The sequence below is a fragment of the Lathyrus oleraceus genome, chromosome 4 (assembly GCF_024323335.1).
Source record: "Lathyrus oleraceus cultivar Zhongwan6 chromosome 4, CAAS_Psat_ZW6_1.0, whole genome shotgun sequence".
Taxonomy (NCBI): Eukaryota; Viridiplantae; Streptophyta; class Magnoliopsida; order Fabales; family Fabaceae; genus Lathyrus; species Lathyrus oleraceus.
In genome coordinates, this window is record NC_066582.1 from 2,657,161 (window position 1) to 2,681,612 (window position 24,452).

Sequence of the window (24,452 nt, forward strand, 5' to 3'; positions counted from 1 at the left end):
CCAGTCTAATCTGGTCCCCTACAGAGATTACACGAGAAGACTGTTGACTTTCTTCATAACAGTAAAGCTATATCATATACCTCGTGATGAGAACCAGATGGCAGATGCTCTCGCTACTCTATCATCCATGATCAAGGTGATTCGGTGGAACCATACTCCCAGGATCGATGTTATGCGCCTTGATAGGGCCGCATATATGTTTGCTGCTGAACTGGTAGTTGATGACAAGCCCTGGTATCACGACATCAAATGCTTTCTGAAGAATCAAGAGTACCCTGCAGGGGCGTCCAACAATGATAGAAAGACTTTGAGAAGATTGGAAGGCAGTTTCTTCTTGAACAAAGACGATGTGCTGTATAAGAGGAACTTCGACATGGTTTTGCTCAGATGCGTGGATAGACACGAGGCAGACATGTTAATGCAGGAAGTTCATGAAGGCTCTTTCGGTACTCATGTCGGCGGACATGCAATGGCTAAGAAATTGTTGAGAGCGGGTTATTACTGGATGTCCATGGAATCTGATTGTTTCAAATATGCTCGGAAGTGTCATAAATTCCAGATTTATGCTGATAAGGTGCATGTGCCGCCAAATCCTCTGAACGTGATGTCTTCGCCGTGGCCGTTTGCTATGTGGGGAATTGATATGATTGGAAAGATTGAGCCGACTGCTTCCAATGGGCATCGCTTCATCCTTGTTACCATCGACTATTTCACCAAGTGGGTCGAAGCAGCGTCGTTTACGAAGGTCACCGGACATGTGGTTGCCTGATTCATTAAGAAAGAAATCATTTATCGTTATGGGGTTCCCGAAAGAATCATTACTGATAATGGTTCTAATCTCAATAACAAAATGATGAAGGAGTTGTGCCAGAACTTCAACATTCAGCATCACAATTCTTTCCCTTATCGTCCTAAGATGAACGGTGCTGTTGAGGCAGCAAATAAGAACATAAAGAAGATTGTGCAGAAAATGGTCGTTACGTACAGAGATTGGCATGAGATGCTACCCTTCGCCTTGCATGGGTACCGTACTTCAGTACGTACGTCGACCGGGGCAACCCCTTACTCCCTTGTGTATGATATGGAGGCAGTCCTACCTGTTGAAGTGGAGATTCCCTCTCTAAGAGTCCTGCTGGATGTCAAGTTAGACGAAGCTGAATGGATTCGGACAAGGTTCAATGAGTTGAGTCTTATCGAAGAGAAGCGAATGGCAGCCATTTGTCATGGGCAGTTGTATCAGAGTCGGATGAAGAGAGCCTTTGATCAGAAAGTGCATCCTCGGTGTTTCCAAGTCGGAGACTTAGTGTTGAAAAGGATCCTTCCTCCTCAGACAGATCACAGGGGCAAGTGGACTCCTAACTATGAGGGACCATATATTGTCACGGAGATTTTTGATGGTGGAGCCTTAATGCTTGCAACTATGGATGGTGAAGACTTCACCTCCCCTGTGAACTCAGACGCAGTTAAAAAATACTTCGCATAAAATAGACCCGTTGGACAATAAAAAGAATAGTCCAGGCAAAAAAAGGGCATCCCGGCGAACCAAGAAAATGAAAAAAGGTTCGGGCAAAAGTTAGGGATTAAAAATGAAAAGATTGTACACCCGGTGAGTTGAAAACCTGAAAAGGCAACTTAGGCAAAAATGGGTATCCCGGTGGATTGAAAACCTGAAAGGACGATCCAGGCAAAAGTTAGGGATTAAGCGAATGACTGGGTTCTGATTAGTTCTGAATCTCATCTCGTGTCAATGGCCGGAAACTTTCAAAGGATAAGAAATGGTCCAATCACCTTTTTCAGAAAGCTGATCATCTGGAGGATCTTGAAGACGAGCGAGTCATAGCAGAATTGGAACCCGATAGGAATCCATTTCCATTGCCATTAGATTAATCTCTGTTTTTATCTTTTGTGAAATTACCTCTTTCTAGGGATTGCTTCCTGATGTAAATGCCTATTCAGAGGCTATTCAATCAATAAAATCATGTTATTCAGTATATCTCTATTTACATTTTCATTTTACTGTTTTGTTTGCAAAAATGACGTCCGAATTTTTTATAAACATTGCATCATGAAACATAAGAGCTTTACAGGTACATGCTTAATAAACATTTAAAATTGCCGTAAATTTTAAGTGCTTTGGATCATTTATTCAAAACAGGTACACTTGGGGCATTTCCTTAAGGTTCCCAGCAGACGGTCGCGATTGTTTCTCTTCAACAGTTGGTATTTGGCATCTTATCCCTGCAGAGCTGATCCGAGCATTGGATTCTCCAATCTCCAGAAGGTTCTCACTACTGTGCTCCCCCAAACATGTGTTTCAGATTATGCACTCCCTAGTAGAGTTGACAGTGCCAGACTGTATATCCCCAGCGGAGTTGACAGTGTCAGACTGTATCTTCCCAGCAGAAGCAGATGCTCCTTAGAGTTCGATGCCAGATCGATGATCTTGACGCCAGATCCATAATCTCTTTCCGTGAAGCAGAATCTCGGTACCGTATCGGTGTTTGCTTCCCCTGCTGAGTCTCTCTCTCGCAGATTTTGGGTATCCAGAACCACTGTCACTTTCCTCAACAGCAGGCTTTCAGTGTCATTCTCTCCCCAGTCAGAGTCTCGGTATTTCGTTATTGCCAGAACACCGCATGGCCGCTCATCTCCCCATAGAGTTCATTGTGATGTGCATCTCCAGCAGCAGTGCCAGGGTCCAGAAGATTGTAATCATTTCCCCGTCAGGATTCCTTGCCTCGGTTTGGCATTTTCCCCATCATTTCGCATCCCTGCATGTAGAATCATATCGCATTGCATCCACCCAAATCGCGTAGCATTTCCATTTTCATGGAGCATCGCGCCATCGAAAAATTCAAACATACGCATGTGAAGCATAAAACATTCTCGGCATCCCAAGTGATAAACCAGAAGCTTGTTTCCAGTACTCAGACTGAAGGTTGTTCATGACTTATTATCCCCAGCATAGGTCGTTGGCCCACGTGCCGCCTCAATTATCATTTTTCCTAGTTCTGCCGATGCTGAAAGGCATGAAGTTTTCCGGTATTCAGACCGAAGTGGCATTCAGGCCAATTTTCTGATATTCAGATCGAAGAAGTTTCCGACGTTCAGGTCGACGCAACTTGTGGCATTCAGGCCAAGTTTCCGGTATTCAGACCGAAGTGGCATTCAGGCCAAGTTCCCGGTATTCAGACCGAAGTGGCATTCAGGCCAATTTTCCGATGTTCAGATCGAAGAAGTTTCCGACGTTTAGGTCGATCCAACTTGTGGCATTCATGCCAAGTTCCTGATATTCAGACCGAAGTGGCATTCAGGCCAATTTTCCGATGTTCAGATCGGAGAAGTTTCCGATGTTCAGGTTGATGAAACTTGTGGCATTCAGGCCAGTTTCCGGTATTCAAACCGAAGTGGCATTCAGGCCAGTTTTTCCGATGTTCAGATCGAAGAAGTTTCCGACGTTCAGGTTGATGCAACTTGTGGCATTCAGGCCAGTTTCCGGTGTTCAGACCGAAGTGGCATTCAGGCCAGTTCCCGGTGTTTAAACCGATGTTTGATAATCATATCTTCCTATGCTCAGATCGAAGTTATTTCCAGTATTCAGACTGATGAGCGGCATTCAGGCCATGTTTATTTTTGTGCTACCATTTATTTTGGTATTCAAGCTAACATCCTTTTTTCGGTGTTCAGACCGACTCTCACTGTACCAGACGGATTCCTTTTTTCAAGACCACCTCTTTGCCGATTCTGACAGGCATTGTTACTTCATTCTTCACTTCAGTGTAAATTTCCGGGTTTTTATTGTATTCAATCCCTTGATACCTCGAAAGTGCGAAAGTCGTTGTTATCTTCCTTTCGGGTCTCCAGTTGATTGAATAGGGGAAGCTGTAATACCCTAAAATTTACCCTTCATTTTTCATGGAAGCATGGAATTATGTTTCACATTGCATTAGCATCATACTAGGTCATACTCATTGCATATTGCATCGGTGACTTGGGAAATCAGGGTTTGATTGCTCACTCCTTAACAGAAGGAGCCCACACAAAGAAAGACTGAGATTTGGACTTCATTTTCTATGTATACAAGTCTCAAGGGTCTCAAGGGGTTCCATATGTCTTATTATGGTCCTCAGTTCATCAGTGGAAGATTCAGAGCTCCCGGAGTGTGCATCTGCAGTTAATAAAAAATTAGGGTTTCATGGCTACCTGCAACAGGAAATGTTTGGTTGGAAGTAAAGGAAGCTCATTCATATCATGATTAGAGATACATCTTGGCCTAGGAAGATTCACAATTATCTCACAAAGATCCATTGGCAATCAGTGCAATCAGTTCCTAGTCATTTTTGCCCTAAATTAGGGTTTTGGTATAAAATCGGTTTATTTCTGATTCCTTGGGTGAAACTCTTTTCCATGGCCCTCCATATGTCCACAAGGGTCTACATGCAAAAAATCAGCTCTTTATTTGAGCCAGAGGTGCTTCAATTGATCAATGGAATCGGGAATGAGACAGTTTGGGAAAAGTCAACTGTGGGGCCAGAAAAGTCAACTCCTGACATTTTGAAAGTGCAATCTCAAAATTCATGCCTAAGGGAGCCTACATGTGAAATTTGATCAAGGTTGGATCATGGATTCATCATTTAATCAGGAATTGAAAAAGTTACTAAATTTGGAAATAGTTGACTTTCCATTTAGGGCAAGTTTTTATGGTTTTTGCACCCACTTTAAGCCCATTTTCCATCAAGATTCAAGCTCCATTTGAAAATGTCTCTAACATGAAAGTTGTTCCTATTGTTCCAAGCTTTCTAGAGATATAAAGTTTGTTTCATTTGGATTAAAATTGAGAAAGTTATGCTTGGTCAAAGTGGGACATTATTTTAGAACACTTAGAAAATTTTCTAAGTCCAAAATTTCCAAAATTTGTCAAGACTTATGGGCCAGATTTCTTGCACTTCAAGGAATCTTTTGAAAATACTTTCTTCATGAAAATTGTGCCTTGCTATGTCCTCTTTCACATTCTTTTGGAATCATCCCATTTGGGTCATTGGTTTGAAAGATACACTCATCTAAAGTTGACCTCATGGACTAAATTTTTAGGCAGCATTTAGGCCAAACTGGCCCAACCATTTTGCAGTTATGGAACCTGAACTTTATAGACATTTTTCACCTCTTTCCACTCATCATTTCAACTTGTGTTCAACATGAAAGATGTTAAGCTCCATGCCCTCTTTCTACTATTTGCATTGCCTTGCTATTTGGTCACATGCTCATCAAGTTATAAAGCCTTAAAGTCACCCTGTTGGACTATTTTTATGCTGCAGCCAAACAACCAAGTCAGACCACCAAAAACGACCAGCCTTGCATTTCCTCATTTGGTCATTTGCTTTATGTTCACTCACTTAATTTTTTTCACATTTAGCCATTTCTTTTCACACCTCATTTTTGCACCTTTTGTTCATGAACCAAACCAAGCATTGCAAGCCCATTAAGACACATTAAACCCTACATATTTAAAGCTTAGAAACCCTAATCTAAAAGAGGGTGGCTGCCATTTTCGAGTTAAGCAAGAGCAAGCAAGGCAAGGAGCAAGGAATTCATTTCATTCACTTTCCATTTTCACAAGTTCTTGAAGCATCAAAACAACACCTTATTCTCCTTCCATCTTCAAGGGGCAGTGGACCTTTCATCCACTAGGTAAACATTTCACTCACTCTCTTCCATGGCCATGAATATCATGCTTGTTCATAACTATTTATTATGCCTACCATGCTTGTTTCATGTTATTTCTCATTTATGCCATGCTTGTTCCATGCTTATTTTCCATGTTAATACCATGTCATGATTGTTTGTAAAGCCCTCAACATGAGGCATGTTCATTAAGTTGGAGTTTTGTGACATTGAATTTTTGTTGTATCCATGTTCATGAGGGTGCCTTGCTGTTCACTTTTCTCTGTGCTAAAGTCACTATTTTTCATGAAACAAAGCACCATTGCGATCTACATGTTCCATACTAGAACTTTGCTTTTTACATCATCTCATTTGGAGCACCATAGCATGAGATATTTTGGTATGAAGTTTGGAAAAATATCCTGCCATTCCCGCGCCTCATGCATTTTATTAGAGTTTTTCATTTTTGCAGGAAGGAATGAGACGTGTCACGCTCGTAACCCTTCGATCCCGCGTTTGGCTTCTTATCCTGGCCGCTTGTTTCCATTTTGTCCGCTAGTGACTTAACATCCACTTGACCAATTGATGTTGGTCAATGCATTTTTTAAATGAACATTTCATTTTTAATGTCATGCTGAGTTTTAATCCTGGACCGGGCCTTCCCACCATTTGCTTTTTCCACCTCCACGTCTGGCCCATTGCCATTTCTCTTTTCATTTTCATTTTTTATTTATTTCCATTTTATTTTCTGTTTAGGTTTTAATTGTTTTAAAGTATTTTATTTATTCATAAAAATACCAAAAAATATTTTTTACTTTCCTTAATGTTTTATTTAATTTATTTAATTTTTATTTTCATATTTTTGTTTAATGTTAATATTTTTATTAATTTTATTTTCTTGACTTAAAATTATTTTTAACATCTGATTTTTGGGATGAGGGTTGATCAATGTCTCATGGTCAACTTGACCTTTTATTGGAATTTTATTTCCCATTTTCAATTTACTTTGGATTTATTTTTGACCTAGTTTGTTTGGTTGACTTTTCATTTGACTTCTGTTTTATTTCAATTAATTTATACACTAATTCACATTATTTTTAAAATCTTTTTGGGGGATGATGATGTCCTGACCCCACCTAACTTAGTTTAATTTTTTATAATTTTCTTGACTAATTTACTATTTATTTGATAATTTTCAAGTTGACTTGACTTTACAGTTGGCTTTTCTATGATTGATGTTTGACTTAGGGATTGCTTAAGGAAATTGAAGAGATCTTTTGATCCTCCCTTGTTCATCTCATATGCCATGTATTAGAGGCCTCTCATCTTGACTTTATTTGATCCTTGCATCATTTCCCGATTAAATTATTCATTGATCCTTTGTGTGCATAGTTTCACCTGTCCGATTCATCTGATATTTTTTATACTTGTTTCTTTCATCCATGCTTCTATTGTTTGATTGCTTAACATGTTTATACTTCTCATGCATTGTCTAATGCTCATTCATTTCATTCTCTGATTATTTGATTTGATCATATACATGTTTAGTTATCTCATTGATTGACTGTTGCCTACTTGTATGATGTATGAGGCATATATTATTATTGTCTGATTGCCATGAACAACCCCCATTCATAATAAATGTACCCCTCTCCCATGAAGTGTATAATGTTTATTCTTTCATTTTTTATTCATCTATTAATACAAGAATTAAACAAACATCTGATAACCATTTCAAAACAAGATCAAAACCTTGATCCAACGTCGAGTAATCATTTTCAAAACTTAACAGAACCAGAACGTATTCATCCATCCTTTTGTAAGTCGATTGCTTCATGCATCGCCATTTCTCTTGTAAGTCGATTGCTTCATGCATCACCATCTACCACCTGTAAGTCGATTGCTTCATGCATCGCCATTTACCCTTATCCTCTCCTTGCTCCATTCGTCGATTCTTGTTCCGTTCAGGTAGCACCCATTAGGTAGAACCCTTTGTATGATAACATAGGTAGGATACCCTCATTCTTTTGTATGATAACATAGGTAGAATTCCCTTATTCTTTGCATTCTAACATTAGGTAGATGTTCCCATTTGTAAATCCTAACACTCAGGTCCATATTGCATGATAACTCTAGGGCAGAGCTTCCTCATTTTTAGACCTTCCGTGCGTCTCCGATCTTGTGGCATGTAGTCCGTTCTATTGCAAAGAGGTAACTGCCTAAGACTCGATTCAGCGAGCTGCGACACCTGCTGCTAGGACGTGAACACATTGCCCACTCTCCTTTGACACAACTGGTGTCCTCCTTTGTAAGTCCATGTTCAGATGGCAATCCCTATGTAGTCGAACTACGGCAACTCTGATTCTCATGTTCAGATGAGATACGTAGGCACAAGATGCGATGTCTTGCCGAGTTCCTTTTTTGACTGACAACTAACAACTAATCCTTGTTTGTTTTCGCCCTTGTTGCAATTCTTTTCTCTCGCCCTCGTTGCGATCGAGACCTTCCCTTTTTCTCTTGCCCTAGTTACAATCGAGACCTTTGTTCCCATAGTTAGCTGAACTACGTTTTGCTCTGATCCTCATTCCAGATGAGATACGTAGGCATAAGACACGATGTCTTAGAGAGCACACATCTCTTTAACCCATAGGTAGTCGAGCTACGAAGACTCTGATTCTCATGTTCAGATGAGATACGTATGCAGTGGATGCGAGATCCGTGCAAGTCATTTTCTTTTGACCCTCTTTTAGTAAATAGTACATTAGATAAACACACACCCTTAAGACAAGAACAACAAGAGTGGATCCCGTAGAGTACTACGGATGCGTAGGGGTGCTAATACCTTCCCTTCGCATAATCGACTCCCGAACCCAAGATTTGGTTGCGAGATCTTGTCTTTTCCTTTCCTTTCTCCAGGTTTACTTCGAGCGTTTCCTTTCCCTCCTTTGGGATAAATAACGCACGGTGGCGACTCTTTTGTCATTTATTTTTCGCCGGTTGTTTTTTTCGCTTCTATTTTTTAGGCTGCGACACTCACGAGCTTCATTTCACAACCTTTTGGAGATCCCATATGCTGTTGCACTGAAACCACACCCTCACCAAAGGAATCATTCACCATATTTTCAGATTTTTTGAGCTTGAAATTCTGCATCATTAGCTGATTTTCAAAGCCAGATTCCTTAGCCAATCATCTTCCATACACTCAGAGATCAAAGAGGAGAAAAAAGCTTGAAGAATTCGTGGCCAGAAACTCACCAATTTGAAGGTATCAACTCAAACTATTTGGATCTGAAACTCATAATTCAATGTAGTTTTCTTGTGTTTTTGGTGGTTCTTTAAAGTCCTCATACTTGAGGCAAGCTTTTGGTGCATTCAATTTGCCATTTCATGAACAATCCGTGTGGACACCATGATGTTCTCCTTCATCTTTGTCTCAATATAGGAAGAGTAAAGGGAATCCAATGGTACAGTGATGATCTACATCACACGAGCTTCATTTCCATGTCCTTGTTTTTTATTTTTGTTAAGATTTGTTTTCCTGCAACTTTTGGCCGGAATCTGTTGGTTGGCCGAAGAAGACGGTGGTTTCCACCACCACCACCACGTGTGTTAACCAGAACCTTTGGATCTCACTCTCACGATCTAATCTCATGCGTCAGTTTTAAATACTTGTTTTAATTCACCATGTGGCGCTGTTGACTTGAGTGTATTGTGTGTCCTCAGATCCAAGTCGTGTATCAGTGCCACGTCAATTAATGAACTGGATCCGATGGCTCAGCTTTTTCGCTTATTTCATTTTTCTCTTTATTTTCTTTTAATTCATTTCATTTTCAATAATTCATTAAAAATTCATTTGAGGTCAGAAAAATATGAGACCAACTCTAAAAAAAAATTTGAAAAATCTAGTTTCATATTATGATTTTTAATTATTTTTGTGACTTCATTTGATATTTTTTATGAATTACTTGGTTTTTAATGATTTTAATTCATTTTAAAATACTTTTTGACTTTTAAAAAATACAAAAATATTTTCATAGCATCTATGGATCATGATAAGTCAATGAAAAATAGTGTCAACAATTTCTTGTTTGTTTTGAGATTATTTGAGATTTTAATTCATATTATGTTATTTTTGGTTGTTTTTAATTGATTTTAATTACTTTCTGACTTTAAATATTAGTGAGAAAATTAGTCAAAGTTTGTTTTGACTATGTTGAACCTATGAAAATTTAATTGGACTTTTTGAAGTTGCTTTGAATTGAATTTAAGGTTCAACTTTGTTTGTTTATTTTTTATTGGTACTTTCTTTTAATTCAAAAATACCAAAAAAATATTATTGACTTCTTGACTTGTTATATTGATTCTTCTTCTGTTTGATGTTGATCAAGGTTGAATTGATTTAACTTTGATCAAATTCATTGGACCTTGTGGTTTGAAAATCCTTAAGGATCATCACCTAGAAAGATGAATGAATTTCATCAAGGATGAGTTATCCCTTGATAAATTGGGATTGGTTGTTGACTTCTTACCCCCTCCCTTTCATCTTCATCCCTTTATTTCCTTCAGTAGCCAATGAGTTAAAGTCTTGAGGTTGATCTTGACAAATAGAAGTTTAATCTTCTTTGATCCAAACCAAACTCAACTTGATCCATGATCAAGTGAGTTATTTTGTGTCAAAGATAGGTTACTTCTTGGTCAAGCAAATAACCAAAAGACAATACAAGGACCTTCCCCTTTTGTTTGGCATGGAAAGTTTATGGAGCTTGGCTTACTAGTCATGACCTCTAACTAGTCCACTTACGATTGCTTAACATAGTGCTACATTGTCTTATGACAAGCTAACTAACTCTACTAACTACTAAGTTTAATTTGAGCTTTTAAATTCTTGTCATTTACTTTTAATGTCATTTATTTCTTGCTCATTATTCATCTTGATTTTTATTTTGCTCACTTGAGCACATATTTTATGTTTATGTCATTTTTCTTTTGCTCATTTGAGCCCATTATTGTATATAAATATATTGTTATTATATGTTGTTGGTGTTTGTTTTGATGTGAACCAAAAATGAAAAAGGAGAAAGGACTTAGAATTAGGATTCACCCATGCTTAAAGGAGTTCAAGAGCAACTAGGCCTCATGCCTTTAGAATGCAAAGTGTGTTGAAGAGCAACTAGGCCTCATGCCTTTAGAATGCTAAAATTCAAAGTTGACCTCAAAGGACTTCTCCTCAAACTTATTCTTTGTCTATTCCCTTTATTATGTTGTGAGCTTTTTGATGTGTGCTTTTGTGTGATAGGAACCTCCTCTTAAGATTGTGAAAAGAGGACCATTGTCATGAGTAGCCAAGTTAAGAGCCAAGCCAAATGGAGATCTTAGAAGCTTGAATTCAAATTATTGATTGCTTGTTTGGGTGCTAAATCCAAAGGAAATGAGCATCTTGAGTCATCTCTATGACTCCAAGAAAAGGAACTCCAAGGGTTATATTTCCCCTTTTATCTTTGTATGCTTTAGGAATAGCCTTTCTCTCTTCTACCCATTCTAACCAAGCCAAAAATCATTTTTTAAAACTTTGACCTTATTTCAAATTAGAAACCTAGGCTTAGGCCTTTGACCTTTCAAAAACCATTTTCATAAATACTCATTGTAAATAAACTTTAATCCAACTTTAACCTCATTTTGTAAATAAATTTAACTTGTAAATATAACCCATTTCAAGTTGGTTTTATGGTTTCAATGGCCACTTGTTAAAACTCTTTTAAAAAAAATTAGTCATAGGTTTGAGTTATCATAGTGGTTGATGTAAATCTCACCTCATCCTTAGTGTTGGATTATAAGCCTTCCATGCTTATTATAGGGTTAACCCCTCACTAGCATGTTGAAGCCTTCCTCACATGGTGGATTGTTGGTTTAGGTTGAGTTTTCCCCCTTTGATAACAAAAGCCCTTAAGGCTTTTGATTAAAATCAATTCACCAACTGTTGAAATTTTTACCACGAACTACGAGGTTTTGATCCTCCTTTGGGATGGTACGTAGGCAATGGGTTCATCCATTCAAGCCACAAAACTTGTAAGTATAATCTATTCTCTTCTCATCCCTCCAATCTTTTGTACAAATATTTTCACAAATACCAATCCACAACACATATTTGCAAAAAGAGGTTCCCTTAGAGTACTAAGGATGTTTTGGGTGCGTAAAACCTTCCCATTTCATAACCAACCCCCTTACCTAGATCTCTGACATTTTTATTAGTTTTTTATTTGAAAAAACTTCTTACTTGGCTTTTGTTCACTTTTTAGCCTTTCCTTTGGACAAATAAAAGTGCGGTGGCGACTCGAATTGTATGTTGACTTTTGGTTTAGTCAATAAACCTAAAGATAACAAAAACCCCGCTACAGAAAAATGGCGACTCTGATGGGGACTAGAAAGCCCTGTGGGTTTAGCCTACTTTTTGCTTCTATGTGTTGTATGTTTATATTTATTTGTGGCATATTTTTGTGCAAATTTAGGATGAATGTATTGTTTGTAATTTATGAATTGCTTGACATATTAATTGCTTGTATGATTGGTGGTTTCTTGTGAGATGAGTTCTATACCCAACATCGACAACTTCGTGGATGTGAACGCCATTAGGATTTTCTTTTCTCTTAATCCCGCTCCGACTCTATTGGGTGACACTTATTTCTCTTTGCATATGAGGGATGCAAAGGGTGATGGTTCCATTGTATTTTGTTTGCCTCTGTTGTACAAGTGGTTTATTTCGCACTTGCCTCAGACGTTTGCCTTCAAGGAGAACAAGGGATTTCTACGGTGGTCCACGAGACTTATGTCTCTCACTAATGATGATATCTCTTGGTATAATCGTGTTTATGATGGCGTTAAGATTATTGATTCTTGTGGTGAGTTCTCCAATTTACCTCTCACTAATGATGATATCTCTTGGTATAATCGTGTTTATGATGGCGTTAAGATTATTGATTCTTGTGGTGAGTTCTCCAATTTACCTCTTTTTGGTACATGTGGTGGGATTAACTACAACCCTGCTTTGGCTCGCCGTCAACTTGGGTTCCCCTTAAAGGATAAACCTAACAACATTTCGTTGGAAGGCTTATTATTTCAAGAGGGTAAAGATCCCCAAAACCTGAAGGATAGGATGGTCCGCGCCTGGCGCAAGGTTCATAGGAAAGGGAGGAATGAGCTTGGTCCGATGAACTATGTTGCTTTAGAGCCTTACACATCTTGGGTAAAGAAGAGGGCCCTCGAGTACCGCATGCCGTATGAGTATCCAAGACCTAACCCTATGGTTATGGTTTGGCCTTCAACCCTCCCTAATCAAGGAGTAGAGGAGTTGAGAGACGAAGACTGTTCGCGTGCTTGGGTTTGTGAGTGTGAGGAGCTTCTTCAGCAGCTCAAGGATAAGGATGCAATGATCGAATTTCTAGAGAATCAGGTTATTGATAAGCCTGATGATGTGGTTACTTCTCTCCTTCCTCACTCGTCTAGGTTTTGGAAGAAGAGATATGATCAACTCGCCAAGGAGAAGGCCGACATGGAAGTAGCTTATGAGAGAGAGGTGAAGAGGCTTCGTGCGACGTATCTTCTGATCTCGAAGGCTTTAGATGACTGCTTCTAGGGCTCCATAGGATGTTTATTCTCCTTTTCTCTTGTATTGTATTTGGTTACCGAAACTGTACTACTTCTTTGGTGTAAAAAGTTTCCAAATATTATATTGCTATGAGTATTCCACATATGTCTCAAAAAGTCAATATTTTCAAAACATTTGCAAATAGATCCTTATAAAGTTCTTCCGATAAAAAACAAATCATATACACGAGCATTGCATGCATCATATGCATAAGCAGGTTTTGGTTCCGAGCTCTTGATATAGTGGTCTAACTCTTTGCTCTTCATTTAATTTGAAGGCAAGTTGACGCATCTGTACCGCACTCACGCAAACGTCAAAGCAATGGCCGAACATCTAGAGAACAAGAACAGAGAGCTCAAAGAAGAAGTCAGCCGGTTATCTGCTTTGGGGGAGTCCCTGCTTCAAGCTCAGAAGCAAGTTGTAAATGCGCAAGCATCCACGTCCAATCAAGCACCTGAGGTAGCTCCTACCCCTATGCCAGCCCCTGTTACGGGATCAGCTAATGTCATGCCTTCCGGCTACCCTTGGGGAATGCCCCATAATTTCATGCCCGAAGGACATCATCCGCAAGTGCAAGTTAAGTCGGCATCTAGCCCGGTCCCTGTGGTGCCACCTCCGATAGTTAATTATGTTCCTACTCCAACTCTCATTCCTCAAGCCCGTGTTGACGAGATTATCTACCATTCCAAGGCCTTTGAGAACCCGGATGTGTATGACAAGATAGACGAGATGAGAGACCATTTCTCTAATTTGAGGAAGGAAATGAAGGCCCTTCGAGGGAAAGACTTGTTTGGGAAGAGCGTCTCTGAGCTCTGCTTGGTCCCAAATGTGAAGATTCCAACGAAGTTCAAGGTCCCAGACTTTGAAAATTACAAGGGGAATGGTTGTCCGCTCAGCCATTTGATCATGTATGCCAGAAAAATGTCTACGCATACCGACAATGACCAACTGCTCATCCATTATTTTTAAGACAGCCTGTCTGGCGCTGCCTTGAAATGGTATATGGGTCTTGATTGTGGCTCTGTGTGCACTTTCAATGAACTCGGTGAGGCTTTTGTAAGGCAGTACAAATACAACGTGGATATGGCTCTGGACAGAGATCAGGTGAGAGCGATGTCCCAAAAAAATAAGGAAACCTTCAAGGAGTATGCCCAGAGATGGAGAGAATTGGCAGCTCAGATAGTGCCACCATTGGAGGAGAAGGAGATGACGAAGATCTTTTTGAAGACTTTGAGCTCTTTCTATTATGAGCGTATGATTGCTGGTGCTCCCTTGGACTTTACTGAAATGGTAAATATGGGGATGAGGCTAGAAGAGGGAGTCCGTGAAGGACGTCTGTCTCATGATGATAATTCTTCGGCAAAGAAGTATGGAGGATTTGCCAGAAAGAAGGAAGGGGAGACTCATGTTGTTTCTTCCCATAGTAAAAGAAGGCCCACTGTGAGGAGGAAGGAAGTTCGATCAGTCGTCAACCAACACCGGGTGGCTCATATAGCACCTGCTTTCAGAGAAGCTCAACAACCACAACAACAATCTCGTCAACAACAACAGGCTTACCAGCCTTGTAACAATAACAACAATAGCACCAGCAATTATGAGAGGAAGAGGGTGACTTTTGACCCAATTCCTATGACCTACGCTGAATTGTATCCTTTCTTGATTGATAGGAATTTGATAGCTCCACGTGATCCTCCTGTTGTGCCAGCCAATCCCCAATGGTGGTACAAGCCTGAACTTCATTGTGTGTATCATTCCGGCGCGCCCGGACATGATGTGGAGAATTGTTTTCCATTGAAGACCAAGGTGCAAGACCTTGTGACGAGTGGGATACTATTCTTTGAGGATGTGGGCCCGAATGTTAAGAAGAACCCATTGCCCGAGCATGGGAAAGTGGCTGCCAACATGGTCCAGGGTTGTCCTGGCAAGTATAAAGTCATTTATGTGAATGATATAAAGCAGTCCCTGGTAGGGATGCATAGGCTGCTGTGTGAGCACAATCACTATGAGCACGATCATGATAGATTCCATGTATGCACTGTCAATGAAAGAGGATGCCGCAAGATAAGAAGGGATATCCAAGAGATGCTAGACTAAGGGATGATCGAGATACTTCAAAATCGTAATGAGGATGAAGTTGATGTTATAACCCCGTGTTCAATATTCCTGATCCTATTGTCATTAAGTATGATGGCAGCAAAAGGATGTTGGTGCCAACTCTTGTGATAAAGCCAGCGGGCCCTGTCCCGTATGTGTCAGATAAAGCGGTCATGTACCGTTACAATGTTGTTATGCTTGAAGATGGGAAGGAGGTGTCATTGCCCTCAACCTCTATTGTAAGCATATCTGATGTTAGTGGAGTGACCCGTAGTGGTCGTGTTTTCTCGGCTCAGCCGAAATCCCATGAAAACATCGCGAAGAGAGATGTTGTTAGTTCTGCCAGTCTCGTGGGGACTTATTCTTCAAATCATTCTATCCTGTTGTGAAGGGTGTTGACCCTGTTGTTGTCAAAGCTGATAAAGCTCCCATCCTAGTTGTCCAGTCTGTCATATTGAGAGAGGATGGTGATGAGATGATGAGGCTCATCAAGAGGAGCGAGTACAACATTGTGGAGCAGTTGCTTCAAACTCCATCAAAGATATTTGTTCTATCTTTGTTGATGAATTCAGAGCCACACCGCGAAGCGTTGCAAAGGGTGTTGGACGTGGCATATGCAGATCACGATGTCACAGTTGAACAGTTTGATAACATTGTTGCAAATATAACTACCTGCAACAATTTGAGCTTATGTGATGATGATCTTCCCGAAGAGGGAAAAGACCACAATTTGGCCTTACATATCTCTATGAAATGCAAAGATGATGCCCTGTCCAATGTGTTGGTGGACACAGGGTCATCACTTAATGTATTGCCAAAGTCCACTCTCGCCAAACTTTCATATCAGGGGCCTCCCATGAGGCAAAGTGGAGTGGTAGTAAAAGCTTTTGATGGATCGCGCAAGACCGTGATCGGTGAATTAGACCTCCCGATTAAGATTGGACCTAGTGATTTCCAAATCACTTTCCAAGTTATGGACATACAGCTGTTTACTTGGTAGACCGTGGATTCACGAGGCAAGCGTCGTGACATCCACCCTACACCAAAAGTTGAAGTCCGTCAAGAACAAGAAGTTGGTGGTGATAGGAGGAGAGAAGGCTCTCTTAGTCATCCATTTATCATCCTTTTCCTACATTGATGCTGAGGATGAGGTTGGAACTCCATTCCAAGCTTTATATATTGTTGAGCCTTCTAGGAAAGGACTTTCTTCATTTGTCTCCTATAATGATGTGAAGTTGGCCATCGAGCGTGGCACAACTAATGGTTTAGGGAAAATGATAAAGATGGAAGATAATAAATCTCGGGATGGTATAGGGTATTCTTCCGGTGTTTCTAATGATCTTGGGCTGTTTCAGAGTGGAGGTTTCATCCACGCCAATGGAGATTATGAAGTTGCTGCCATCATTGAAGAAGACGAAGAGAAAGACCTCGGCAACTTTGTCATACCTGGCGGGATCTGCAATAATTGGGTCGCTGTGGATGTTCCAACGGTTATCCATAAATCAATGTAATATGTTCATTCCTGTTTAAAACCCTTCTCCCATGCCAAAAGGAGAAGTGAAGACATTGTTGGCATAATTCGTTAATATAATGATATTCATTCAATAATCGCATGTTAAATGCTTGTTTTCCCAAATTATTTTTCATTTTTTGCTTTTTGCATGAAATTGGTGATCACCATAAAACCCTAAAAAGAGAATAAAATCAATTTTTCATCTGCATAATGATTTTCCTTGTTTGAATTCTGAAATCTCTTTTATACTCAAAAACATTATGCAGGTTGATCAAACCCATTGAACATAACGATCCAACACCATCTCCCAACTTTGAGTTCCCTGTATTTGAGGCGGAAGAAGATGATGTTGAAGAGATTCCCGATGAGATTGCCCGTCTGCTTGAGTACGAGGAGAAGATCATTCAGCCACATCTTGAGAATCCGGAAACAGTCAACTTGGGGTCTGAAAACTGCATTCGTGAAGTAAAGATTGGGGAACTCCTTGAAGAGTCTGTTAAAAAGGGGTTGATTGAGTTGCTACGAGAATATGTCGAAGTCTTTTCCTGGTCGTATGAAGACATGCCTGGTCTAGATACTGATATCATGCAACATTTCTTGCCATTGAAGCCTGAGTGTGTGCCTGTGAAGCAAAAGCTCAGAAGAACTCATCCTGATATAGCAGTGAAGATTAAAGAAGAAGTTCATAAGCAAATTGATGCGGAGTTTCTGGTGACTTCTACATATCCTCAATGGGTGGCCAATATTGTGCTTGTACCTAAAAAAGACGGAAAAGTCTGAATGTGCGTAGATTATCGTGACTTGAATAAAGCTAGCCCTGTAATACCCCAAAGTTTACCCTTCATTTTTCCTGGAAGCATGGGATTATGTTTTACACTTCATTAGCATCATACTAGGTCATACTCATTGCATACTGCATTAGTTACATGAAAATCAGGGTTTGATTGATCACTCCTTAACAGAAGGAGCCCACACAAAGCAAGATTGAGATTTGGACTTCATCCTCTAAATATGCAAGTCTCAAGGGTCTCATGGGGGTCCAAGTATCTTATTATGGTCCTCAGTTCATCAGTGAAGGATTCAAAGCTATCAGAGTGTTCCTCTGGATTTAATCCGAAATTAGGGTTTCATGGCTACCTGCAACAGGCAATGTTTGGTTGGAAGTAGAGGAGCTCATCCATGTCATGATTAGAGAGGCATCTTGGCCTAGGAAGATTCACAATTATCTCAGAAAGATCCATTGGCAATCAGTGCAATCAGTTCCTGATCATTTTGCCCTACAACTAGGGTTTGGTATAAAATCAGTTTATTTCTGATTCTTTGGGTGAAACTCTTTTCCATGGCCCTCCATATGTCCACAAGGGTCTACACACAAAAAATCAGCTCTTTATATGAGCTAGAAGTGCTTCAATTGATCAATGGAATCGGGAATCAGACAGTTTGGGAAAAGTCAACTGTGGGGCCAGAAAAGTCAACTCCTGACATTTTGAGAGTGGAATCTCAAAATCCATGCCTAGGGGATCCTAAATGTGAAATTTGATCAAGGTTGGATCATGGATTCATCATTTAATCAGGAATTGGAAAAGTTACTTAATTTGGAAATGGTTGACTTTCCATTTAGGGCAAGTTTTCATGATCGTTGCATTCACTTTAAGCCCATTTCGCATCAAGATAAAAGCTCCATTTGAACATTTATCCAACATGAAAGTTGTTCCTCTTGTTCCAAGCTTTCCAAAGATATAAAGTTTGCTCCATTTGAATTAGAATTGAGAAAGTTATGCTTAGTCAAAGTGAGACATTTTTTTAGGACACTTAGAAAAATTTCTAAGTCCAAAATCTTCAAACTTTATCAAGACTTCTTGGCCAGTTTTCTTGCACTTCAAGGCATTATTTGAAAATACTTTCTTCACAACAATTGTACCTTTCCATGTCCTCTTTCACATCCTTTTGGAATCATCTCATTTGGATCCATGGTTTGAGAGATACATTCATTTAAAGTGGGCACCATGACTTGATTTTCTAGGCAGATTTTGGGCCTGGCTTGCCCAATCAGATTTTCTAAGCATGCTCCACAAACCAGTCATGTTTTTTACCTCTTTTTGCCATGCATTGGACATCCATTCACTTAAGTTTGGCCCAAAATTACAACATTTTACACCTCACTTCACACTTTTATTCTTATGGATAAATCACTTATTAAAAAGCCCATGAAAACACCTAATCCACCCTATTTAAGAAGCTAAAACCCTAACCCTAAAGGAGCATTGGAATTTCGTGGCAAGGAGGCAAAGTTTCATCACATATCAGATTTCATTCCACTTCTATTTTCCATTAGGTAATCATCTCTTCCATGGCCATGTTTTGATATATCTACGCTTGCTTACCATGTTCATCACCATTAATCCTTCCATTTTCATATTTCTTTTTCTTATTTAAAATATTTTCTTCGTCCATAAAATTACCCAAAAATAATTTTCACTTTCCTTAACGTTTTATTTAATTTTATATAATTTTTATTTTCGTATTTTTTTAATATTAATATTTTATTTTAATTATTTATTCTATATGGTCCATTTTAAACACACTATTTTTATTAATTTTATTTTTATGACTTAAAATTATTGTTAGCATTTGATTTTTGGGATGAAGGTTGACCACTGTCTCATGGTCAAACTTACCTTTTCTTGGAATTTTATTTCACATCTTCAATTTATTTTGGATTTATTTTTGACATAGTTTGGTTGGTTAACTTTAAATTTGACTTTTGTTTTATTTTAACTAATTCATGTACCAATTTTCATTATTTTTAAAATCTTTTAGGGGGATGATGATGTCCTGACCCCAACTTATTTAGTTTAATTTTTCATAATTTTCTTGATTAATTTACTATTTATTCTTGATTTATTTCTAACCTAGTCTCATTAATTGACTCTTAGTTTGACCTCTGTTTTATTTTAATTAATTCACATACCAATTTTCATTATTTTAAAAATATTTTTGGGGGATGATGATGTCCTAACCCCGCCTTATTTATTTTAATATTTCATAATTTCCTTGATTAATTTATTATTTATTCTTGATTTATTTCTAACCTAGTCTCATTAATTGACTTTTGGTTTGACATCTGTTTTATTTTAATTAATTTATGTACCAATTTTCGTTATTTTTAAAATCTTTTTTGGGGATGATGATGTCCTGACCCCACCTCATTTAGTTTAATTTTTCATAATTTTCTTGATTAATTTGCTATTTATTTGTTATTTTTTAAGTTGACTTGAATTTTCAGTTGACTTCTTTATGATCGATGTTTGACTTAGGGATTGCTTATGGCAATTGAAGGGATCTTTTGATCCTCCCTCGTTCATCTCATATGCCATGTATTAGAGGCCTTTTACCTTGATTTTATTTGGTCCTTACCTCATTTCCTGATTAAATTATTCAGTGGACCCTTCGTGTGCATATTTTCATCTGTTTGATTCATCTGTTATCTTTTATACTTGTTTCTCTCATTCATGCTTTCTATTGCTTGATTATTTAACATGTTCATACTCCCATGCATTGTTTAAATGCTCCATTATTTGATTCTTTGGTTTGATTATATATTGTTTATTTATCCGATCTGATTGATAACTATTGCCTACTTGTATGATGTATGAGGCATATATTCTTATTGTTTGTTTGCCACGAACAATCCCCATTCATAACAAATGTACCCCTCTCCCATAAAGTGTATAATATTTATTTCTTTATTTCTTTATTCACCTGTTAATACAGGAATTAAAACGAACATCCGATAACCATTTCAAAATAAGATCAAAAGCTCGATCCAACGTCGAGTAATCATTTTCAAAACTTAACAGAACCAGCATGTATTCATCCATCCTCTTGTAAGTCGATTGCCTCAGGCATCGCCATCTACCTAGAAGTCGATTGCCTCCGGCATCGCCATCTACCCTTATTCGTAACTCCTCTCCGCGCTACATCCGTCGACTCTTGTTCCGTTTAGGTAACACCCATTAGGTAGAACCCTTTGTATGATAACATAGGTAGAATTCCCCTATTCTTTGCATGCTAACATTAGGTAGATATTCCCCTTTGTAAATCCTAACACATAGGTCCATATTGCATGACAACTCTAGAGCAGAGCTTCCCCACTTTTAGACCCTCTGTGCGTCCCCGATCTTGTGGCATGTCAGTCTGTTCTATTGCAAATAGGTAACTGCCTAAGACTCGATTCAGCGAGTTGCGACACCTACTGCTAGGACGTTGAACACACTGCCCACCCTCCTTTGACACAGCTGGTGTCCTCTTTTGTAAGTCCATGTTCAGATGGCAATCCTTAACCCCTAGTTAGCCGAACTACGTTTGGCTCTGATTCTCATTCCAGATGAGATACGTAGGCATAAGACGCGACGTCTTACCGAGCACACTTCTCTTTAACCCATAGGTAGCCGAGCTACGAAGACTCTGATTCTCATACTCGGATGAGATACGTAGGCAGTGGATGCGACATCCTTGCGAGTCATTTTCTTTTAACCTTCCTTTTAGTAAATAGTACTTTAGATATACCTACACCCTTTAGACTAGAACAACACTTATGAAAAGGGCTCCCTAGGAGTACCTAGGATGTTTTGGGTGCTTAAAACCTTCACATTGCATAACCAACCCCCCTTACCCAGATCTCTGACATTTTTACTAGTTTTTTATTCGATAAAACTTTTAGGTTTTTGTTCGCTTTCTAACCATTCCTTTGGATAAATAGAAGTGCGGTGGCGACTCGACTTGTATAGTTTACCTTGGATTTAGTCAATATCTCTAATGGTAACGAATACCCCGCTAAAGAAAAGTGGCGACTCTGCTGGGGACTATCATTTGCCTAGTGGGTTTTTCCTACTTTTCATATTTGTTGTATTGTATGGTATATTGCTTTGTGACATATTTTTGTGCAATTTGGGATTACTGTATTGTATGTAATGATTGAATTGTTTGAATATTAATTCCTTGTATGCTTAGTGATCTTTGTGAGATGAGTTCTATACCCGAACTCGAGTGCACCTAAGATAGGAGAATGGCATAGTCTTGTTGACTTGTGTGGAGTTATTCCTTAGCAAGTTGACTTGCAAGCCCATTCACTTGGTGGAGGTTATGCTGGGATCAATAATGTCACACGAGTAGTCGTGGTTAGGCATTACACTTTCCAATATATGCCTTAGAAGCCAAGGACCTTAGTTTACCACGCCCATCTTGGCCTATTTTTAGGACGTAGTGTGAAGATCGTTCAAGTGTAAGATTTGATACGATTGTTACGCGATACTACACTCATAAGAGTCTCTCTTGAGAATATTTTTGGAATACGAGTAGTTGTTTATCCGATAATATCCGAAAGATGGGATGATGACTATGGGAACCTCTTGTAGAACATGATTGTCAGGTTTAACCATAGTACACTCCCTTTGGGTGGTTCTTAACCAAGACTCCATGCTCGCGACTCGCAACAAACCCTTGATTCGTGGTTGATTCATTCTTGTGTATCCTTAATATCAATGGAACTTGGGTGTTGATAAGGTGTAAACCATAATCCACCAAAATGGATGATTGATATTAAGGATGACTTGATCCATCCCATGACCTTTGTGTGGTGTGATTTTCTTGATCCTTGAGTGTGATTGTTGCATCCATGCATTCATGCATTCATACACATCCATATCGTCAACAATGAGAAAATTTTCAAGTAACTTAAGAGGTCTATTTGCAAATTTTCATACATAGATAAGCAAAGAAGGAATACGAATAAGTACAGTTTCAGACAACCCGACTTGAAAGAGTTAAGGAGTTTGACATCCTATGTATTAGATCCCTTGGAATTCAAGGCTCGTCATGGGAAGCTTCTGTCTCTTCTGGCTACTCAAGTGGATGAAGGTCTAATGAGTGTGTTGGTGCAGTTCTATGATCCCTTGTACTGTTGCTTCACTTTTCCGGATTTCCAGCTTTTGCCCATCCTTGAGGAGTATGCCTATCTTGTGGGCATACCTATCCTAGACCAGTTGTCGTTCAGTGGCTTGGAGAGAGTTCCTTCTTCTCAAGAGATTGTTGATCTGTTGTGTATAGATGAATCTATTATTGGTGCTCATATGACTACCAAAGGTGGAATTCAAGGCCTCCCGTCGGATTTCCTCATTGATCAAGCTACTATGTTTGGGAAGGCCATGAGTGAGGACGCCTTTGAGGCCATATTTGTACTTCTCATCTATGGGCTAGTGTTATTCCCCAACATCGACAAGTTTATGGATGTGAACGCCATTAGGATTTTCTCTACTCTTAATCATGTTCCTACTCTGTTGTGTGAGACTTATTTCTCTTTGCATATGAGGAATGCAAAGGGCGGTGGTACCATTGTGTGTTGTTCGCCTCTGTTGTACAAGTGGTTTATTTCGCACTTGCCTCAGACGCTCGCCTTCAAGGAGAACAAAGGATGTCTACGGTGGTCCACGAGACTTATGTCTCTCACTAATGATGATATCTTTTGGTACAACCGTGTATATGATGGTGTGTAGATTATCGACTCTTGTGGTGAATTCTCCAATGTACCTCTTCTTGGTACATGCGGTGGAATTAACTACAACCCTATTTTGGCACGTCGTCAGCTTGGGTTCCCCCTAAAGGATAAACCCAATAACATTCTGTTAGAGGGTGTGTTCTTTCCGGAGGGTAAAGATCCCCAAGGCTTGAAGGGCAGGATGGTCCGCGCTTGGCGCAAGATCCATAAGAAAGGAAGGAAGGAGCTAGGTCCGAAGAACTGTATCGCTTTGGAACCCTATACCTCTTGGGTTAGGAGGAGAGCTTCCGAGTACCTCATGCCTTATGAGTATTCAAGACCTACACCTTTAGTTATGGTTGGGCCTTCAACCCTCCCTAGCCAAGGAGTAGAGGAGTTGAGAGACGAAGACTGTTCGCGTGCTTGGATCCGTGAACGAGGGGAGTTGCTTCAGCAGATCAGAGAGAAGGATGCTTTGATAGAGTTCCTTGAGCACCAGGTTATTGATGATCCTGATGACGCATTGACTTCTCTACTTCCCCAGTCTTCCAAGTTTTGGAAGAGGAAGTATGATCGACTTGCCAAAGAGAAGGCAGATATGGAGGCAGCCTATGAGAGGGAGGTGAAGAGGCTTCGTGTAGCTTATCTTTCGGTCTCGAGGGTTTTGGACGATTGCTTCTAGGGATCCATAGGATGTTCATTTTCCTTCTCTCTTGTATCGTATTTGGTTACCAAGATTGTACTTCTTTGGCGTAAAAACATTTCCAAATATTAATTGACGTGATATTTTTGTATGTGATAAACGTTTAATATTTGCAAATAAGACTCTAAAGTTCCTCTGATATAAAAATTAAATCATAAGCATTGCATGCATCATGTTTATCTATTCCTAGGGGTTTATATCTTCTTCTTGATTCTAGTCGGGGTTTTCTTACACTATTTATCTAATGTGAGACTGGAATCAAGGGGTAGAATACCCTTTGAAATTGATAAACATGTCATTGCAT

General features: G+C 39.3%; 1 protein-coding gene across 1 annotated transcript; it reads left to right on the top strand.

The window, feature by feature from the left end:
• The first annotated feature begins 13,624 nt into the window (after window positions 1–13,624).
• Window positions 13,625–14,991, top strand: LOC127135058 (uncharacterized). Its single transcript, XM_051061875.1, has 3 exons — window positions 13,625–14,211; window positions 14,278–14,407; window positions 14,971–14,991. Exons 1-3 carry the CDS (start codon window positions 13,625–13,627, stop codon window positions 14,989–14,991), a joined length of 738 nt encoding a protein of 245 aa, XP_050917832.1.
• Window positions 14,992–24,452: the final 9,461 nt, after the last annotated feature.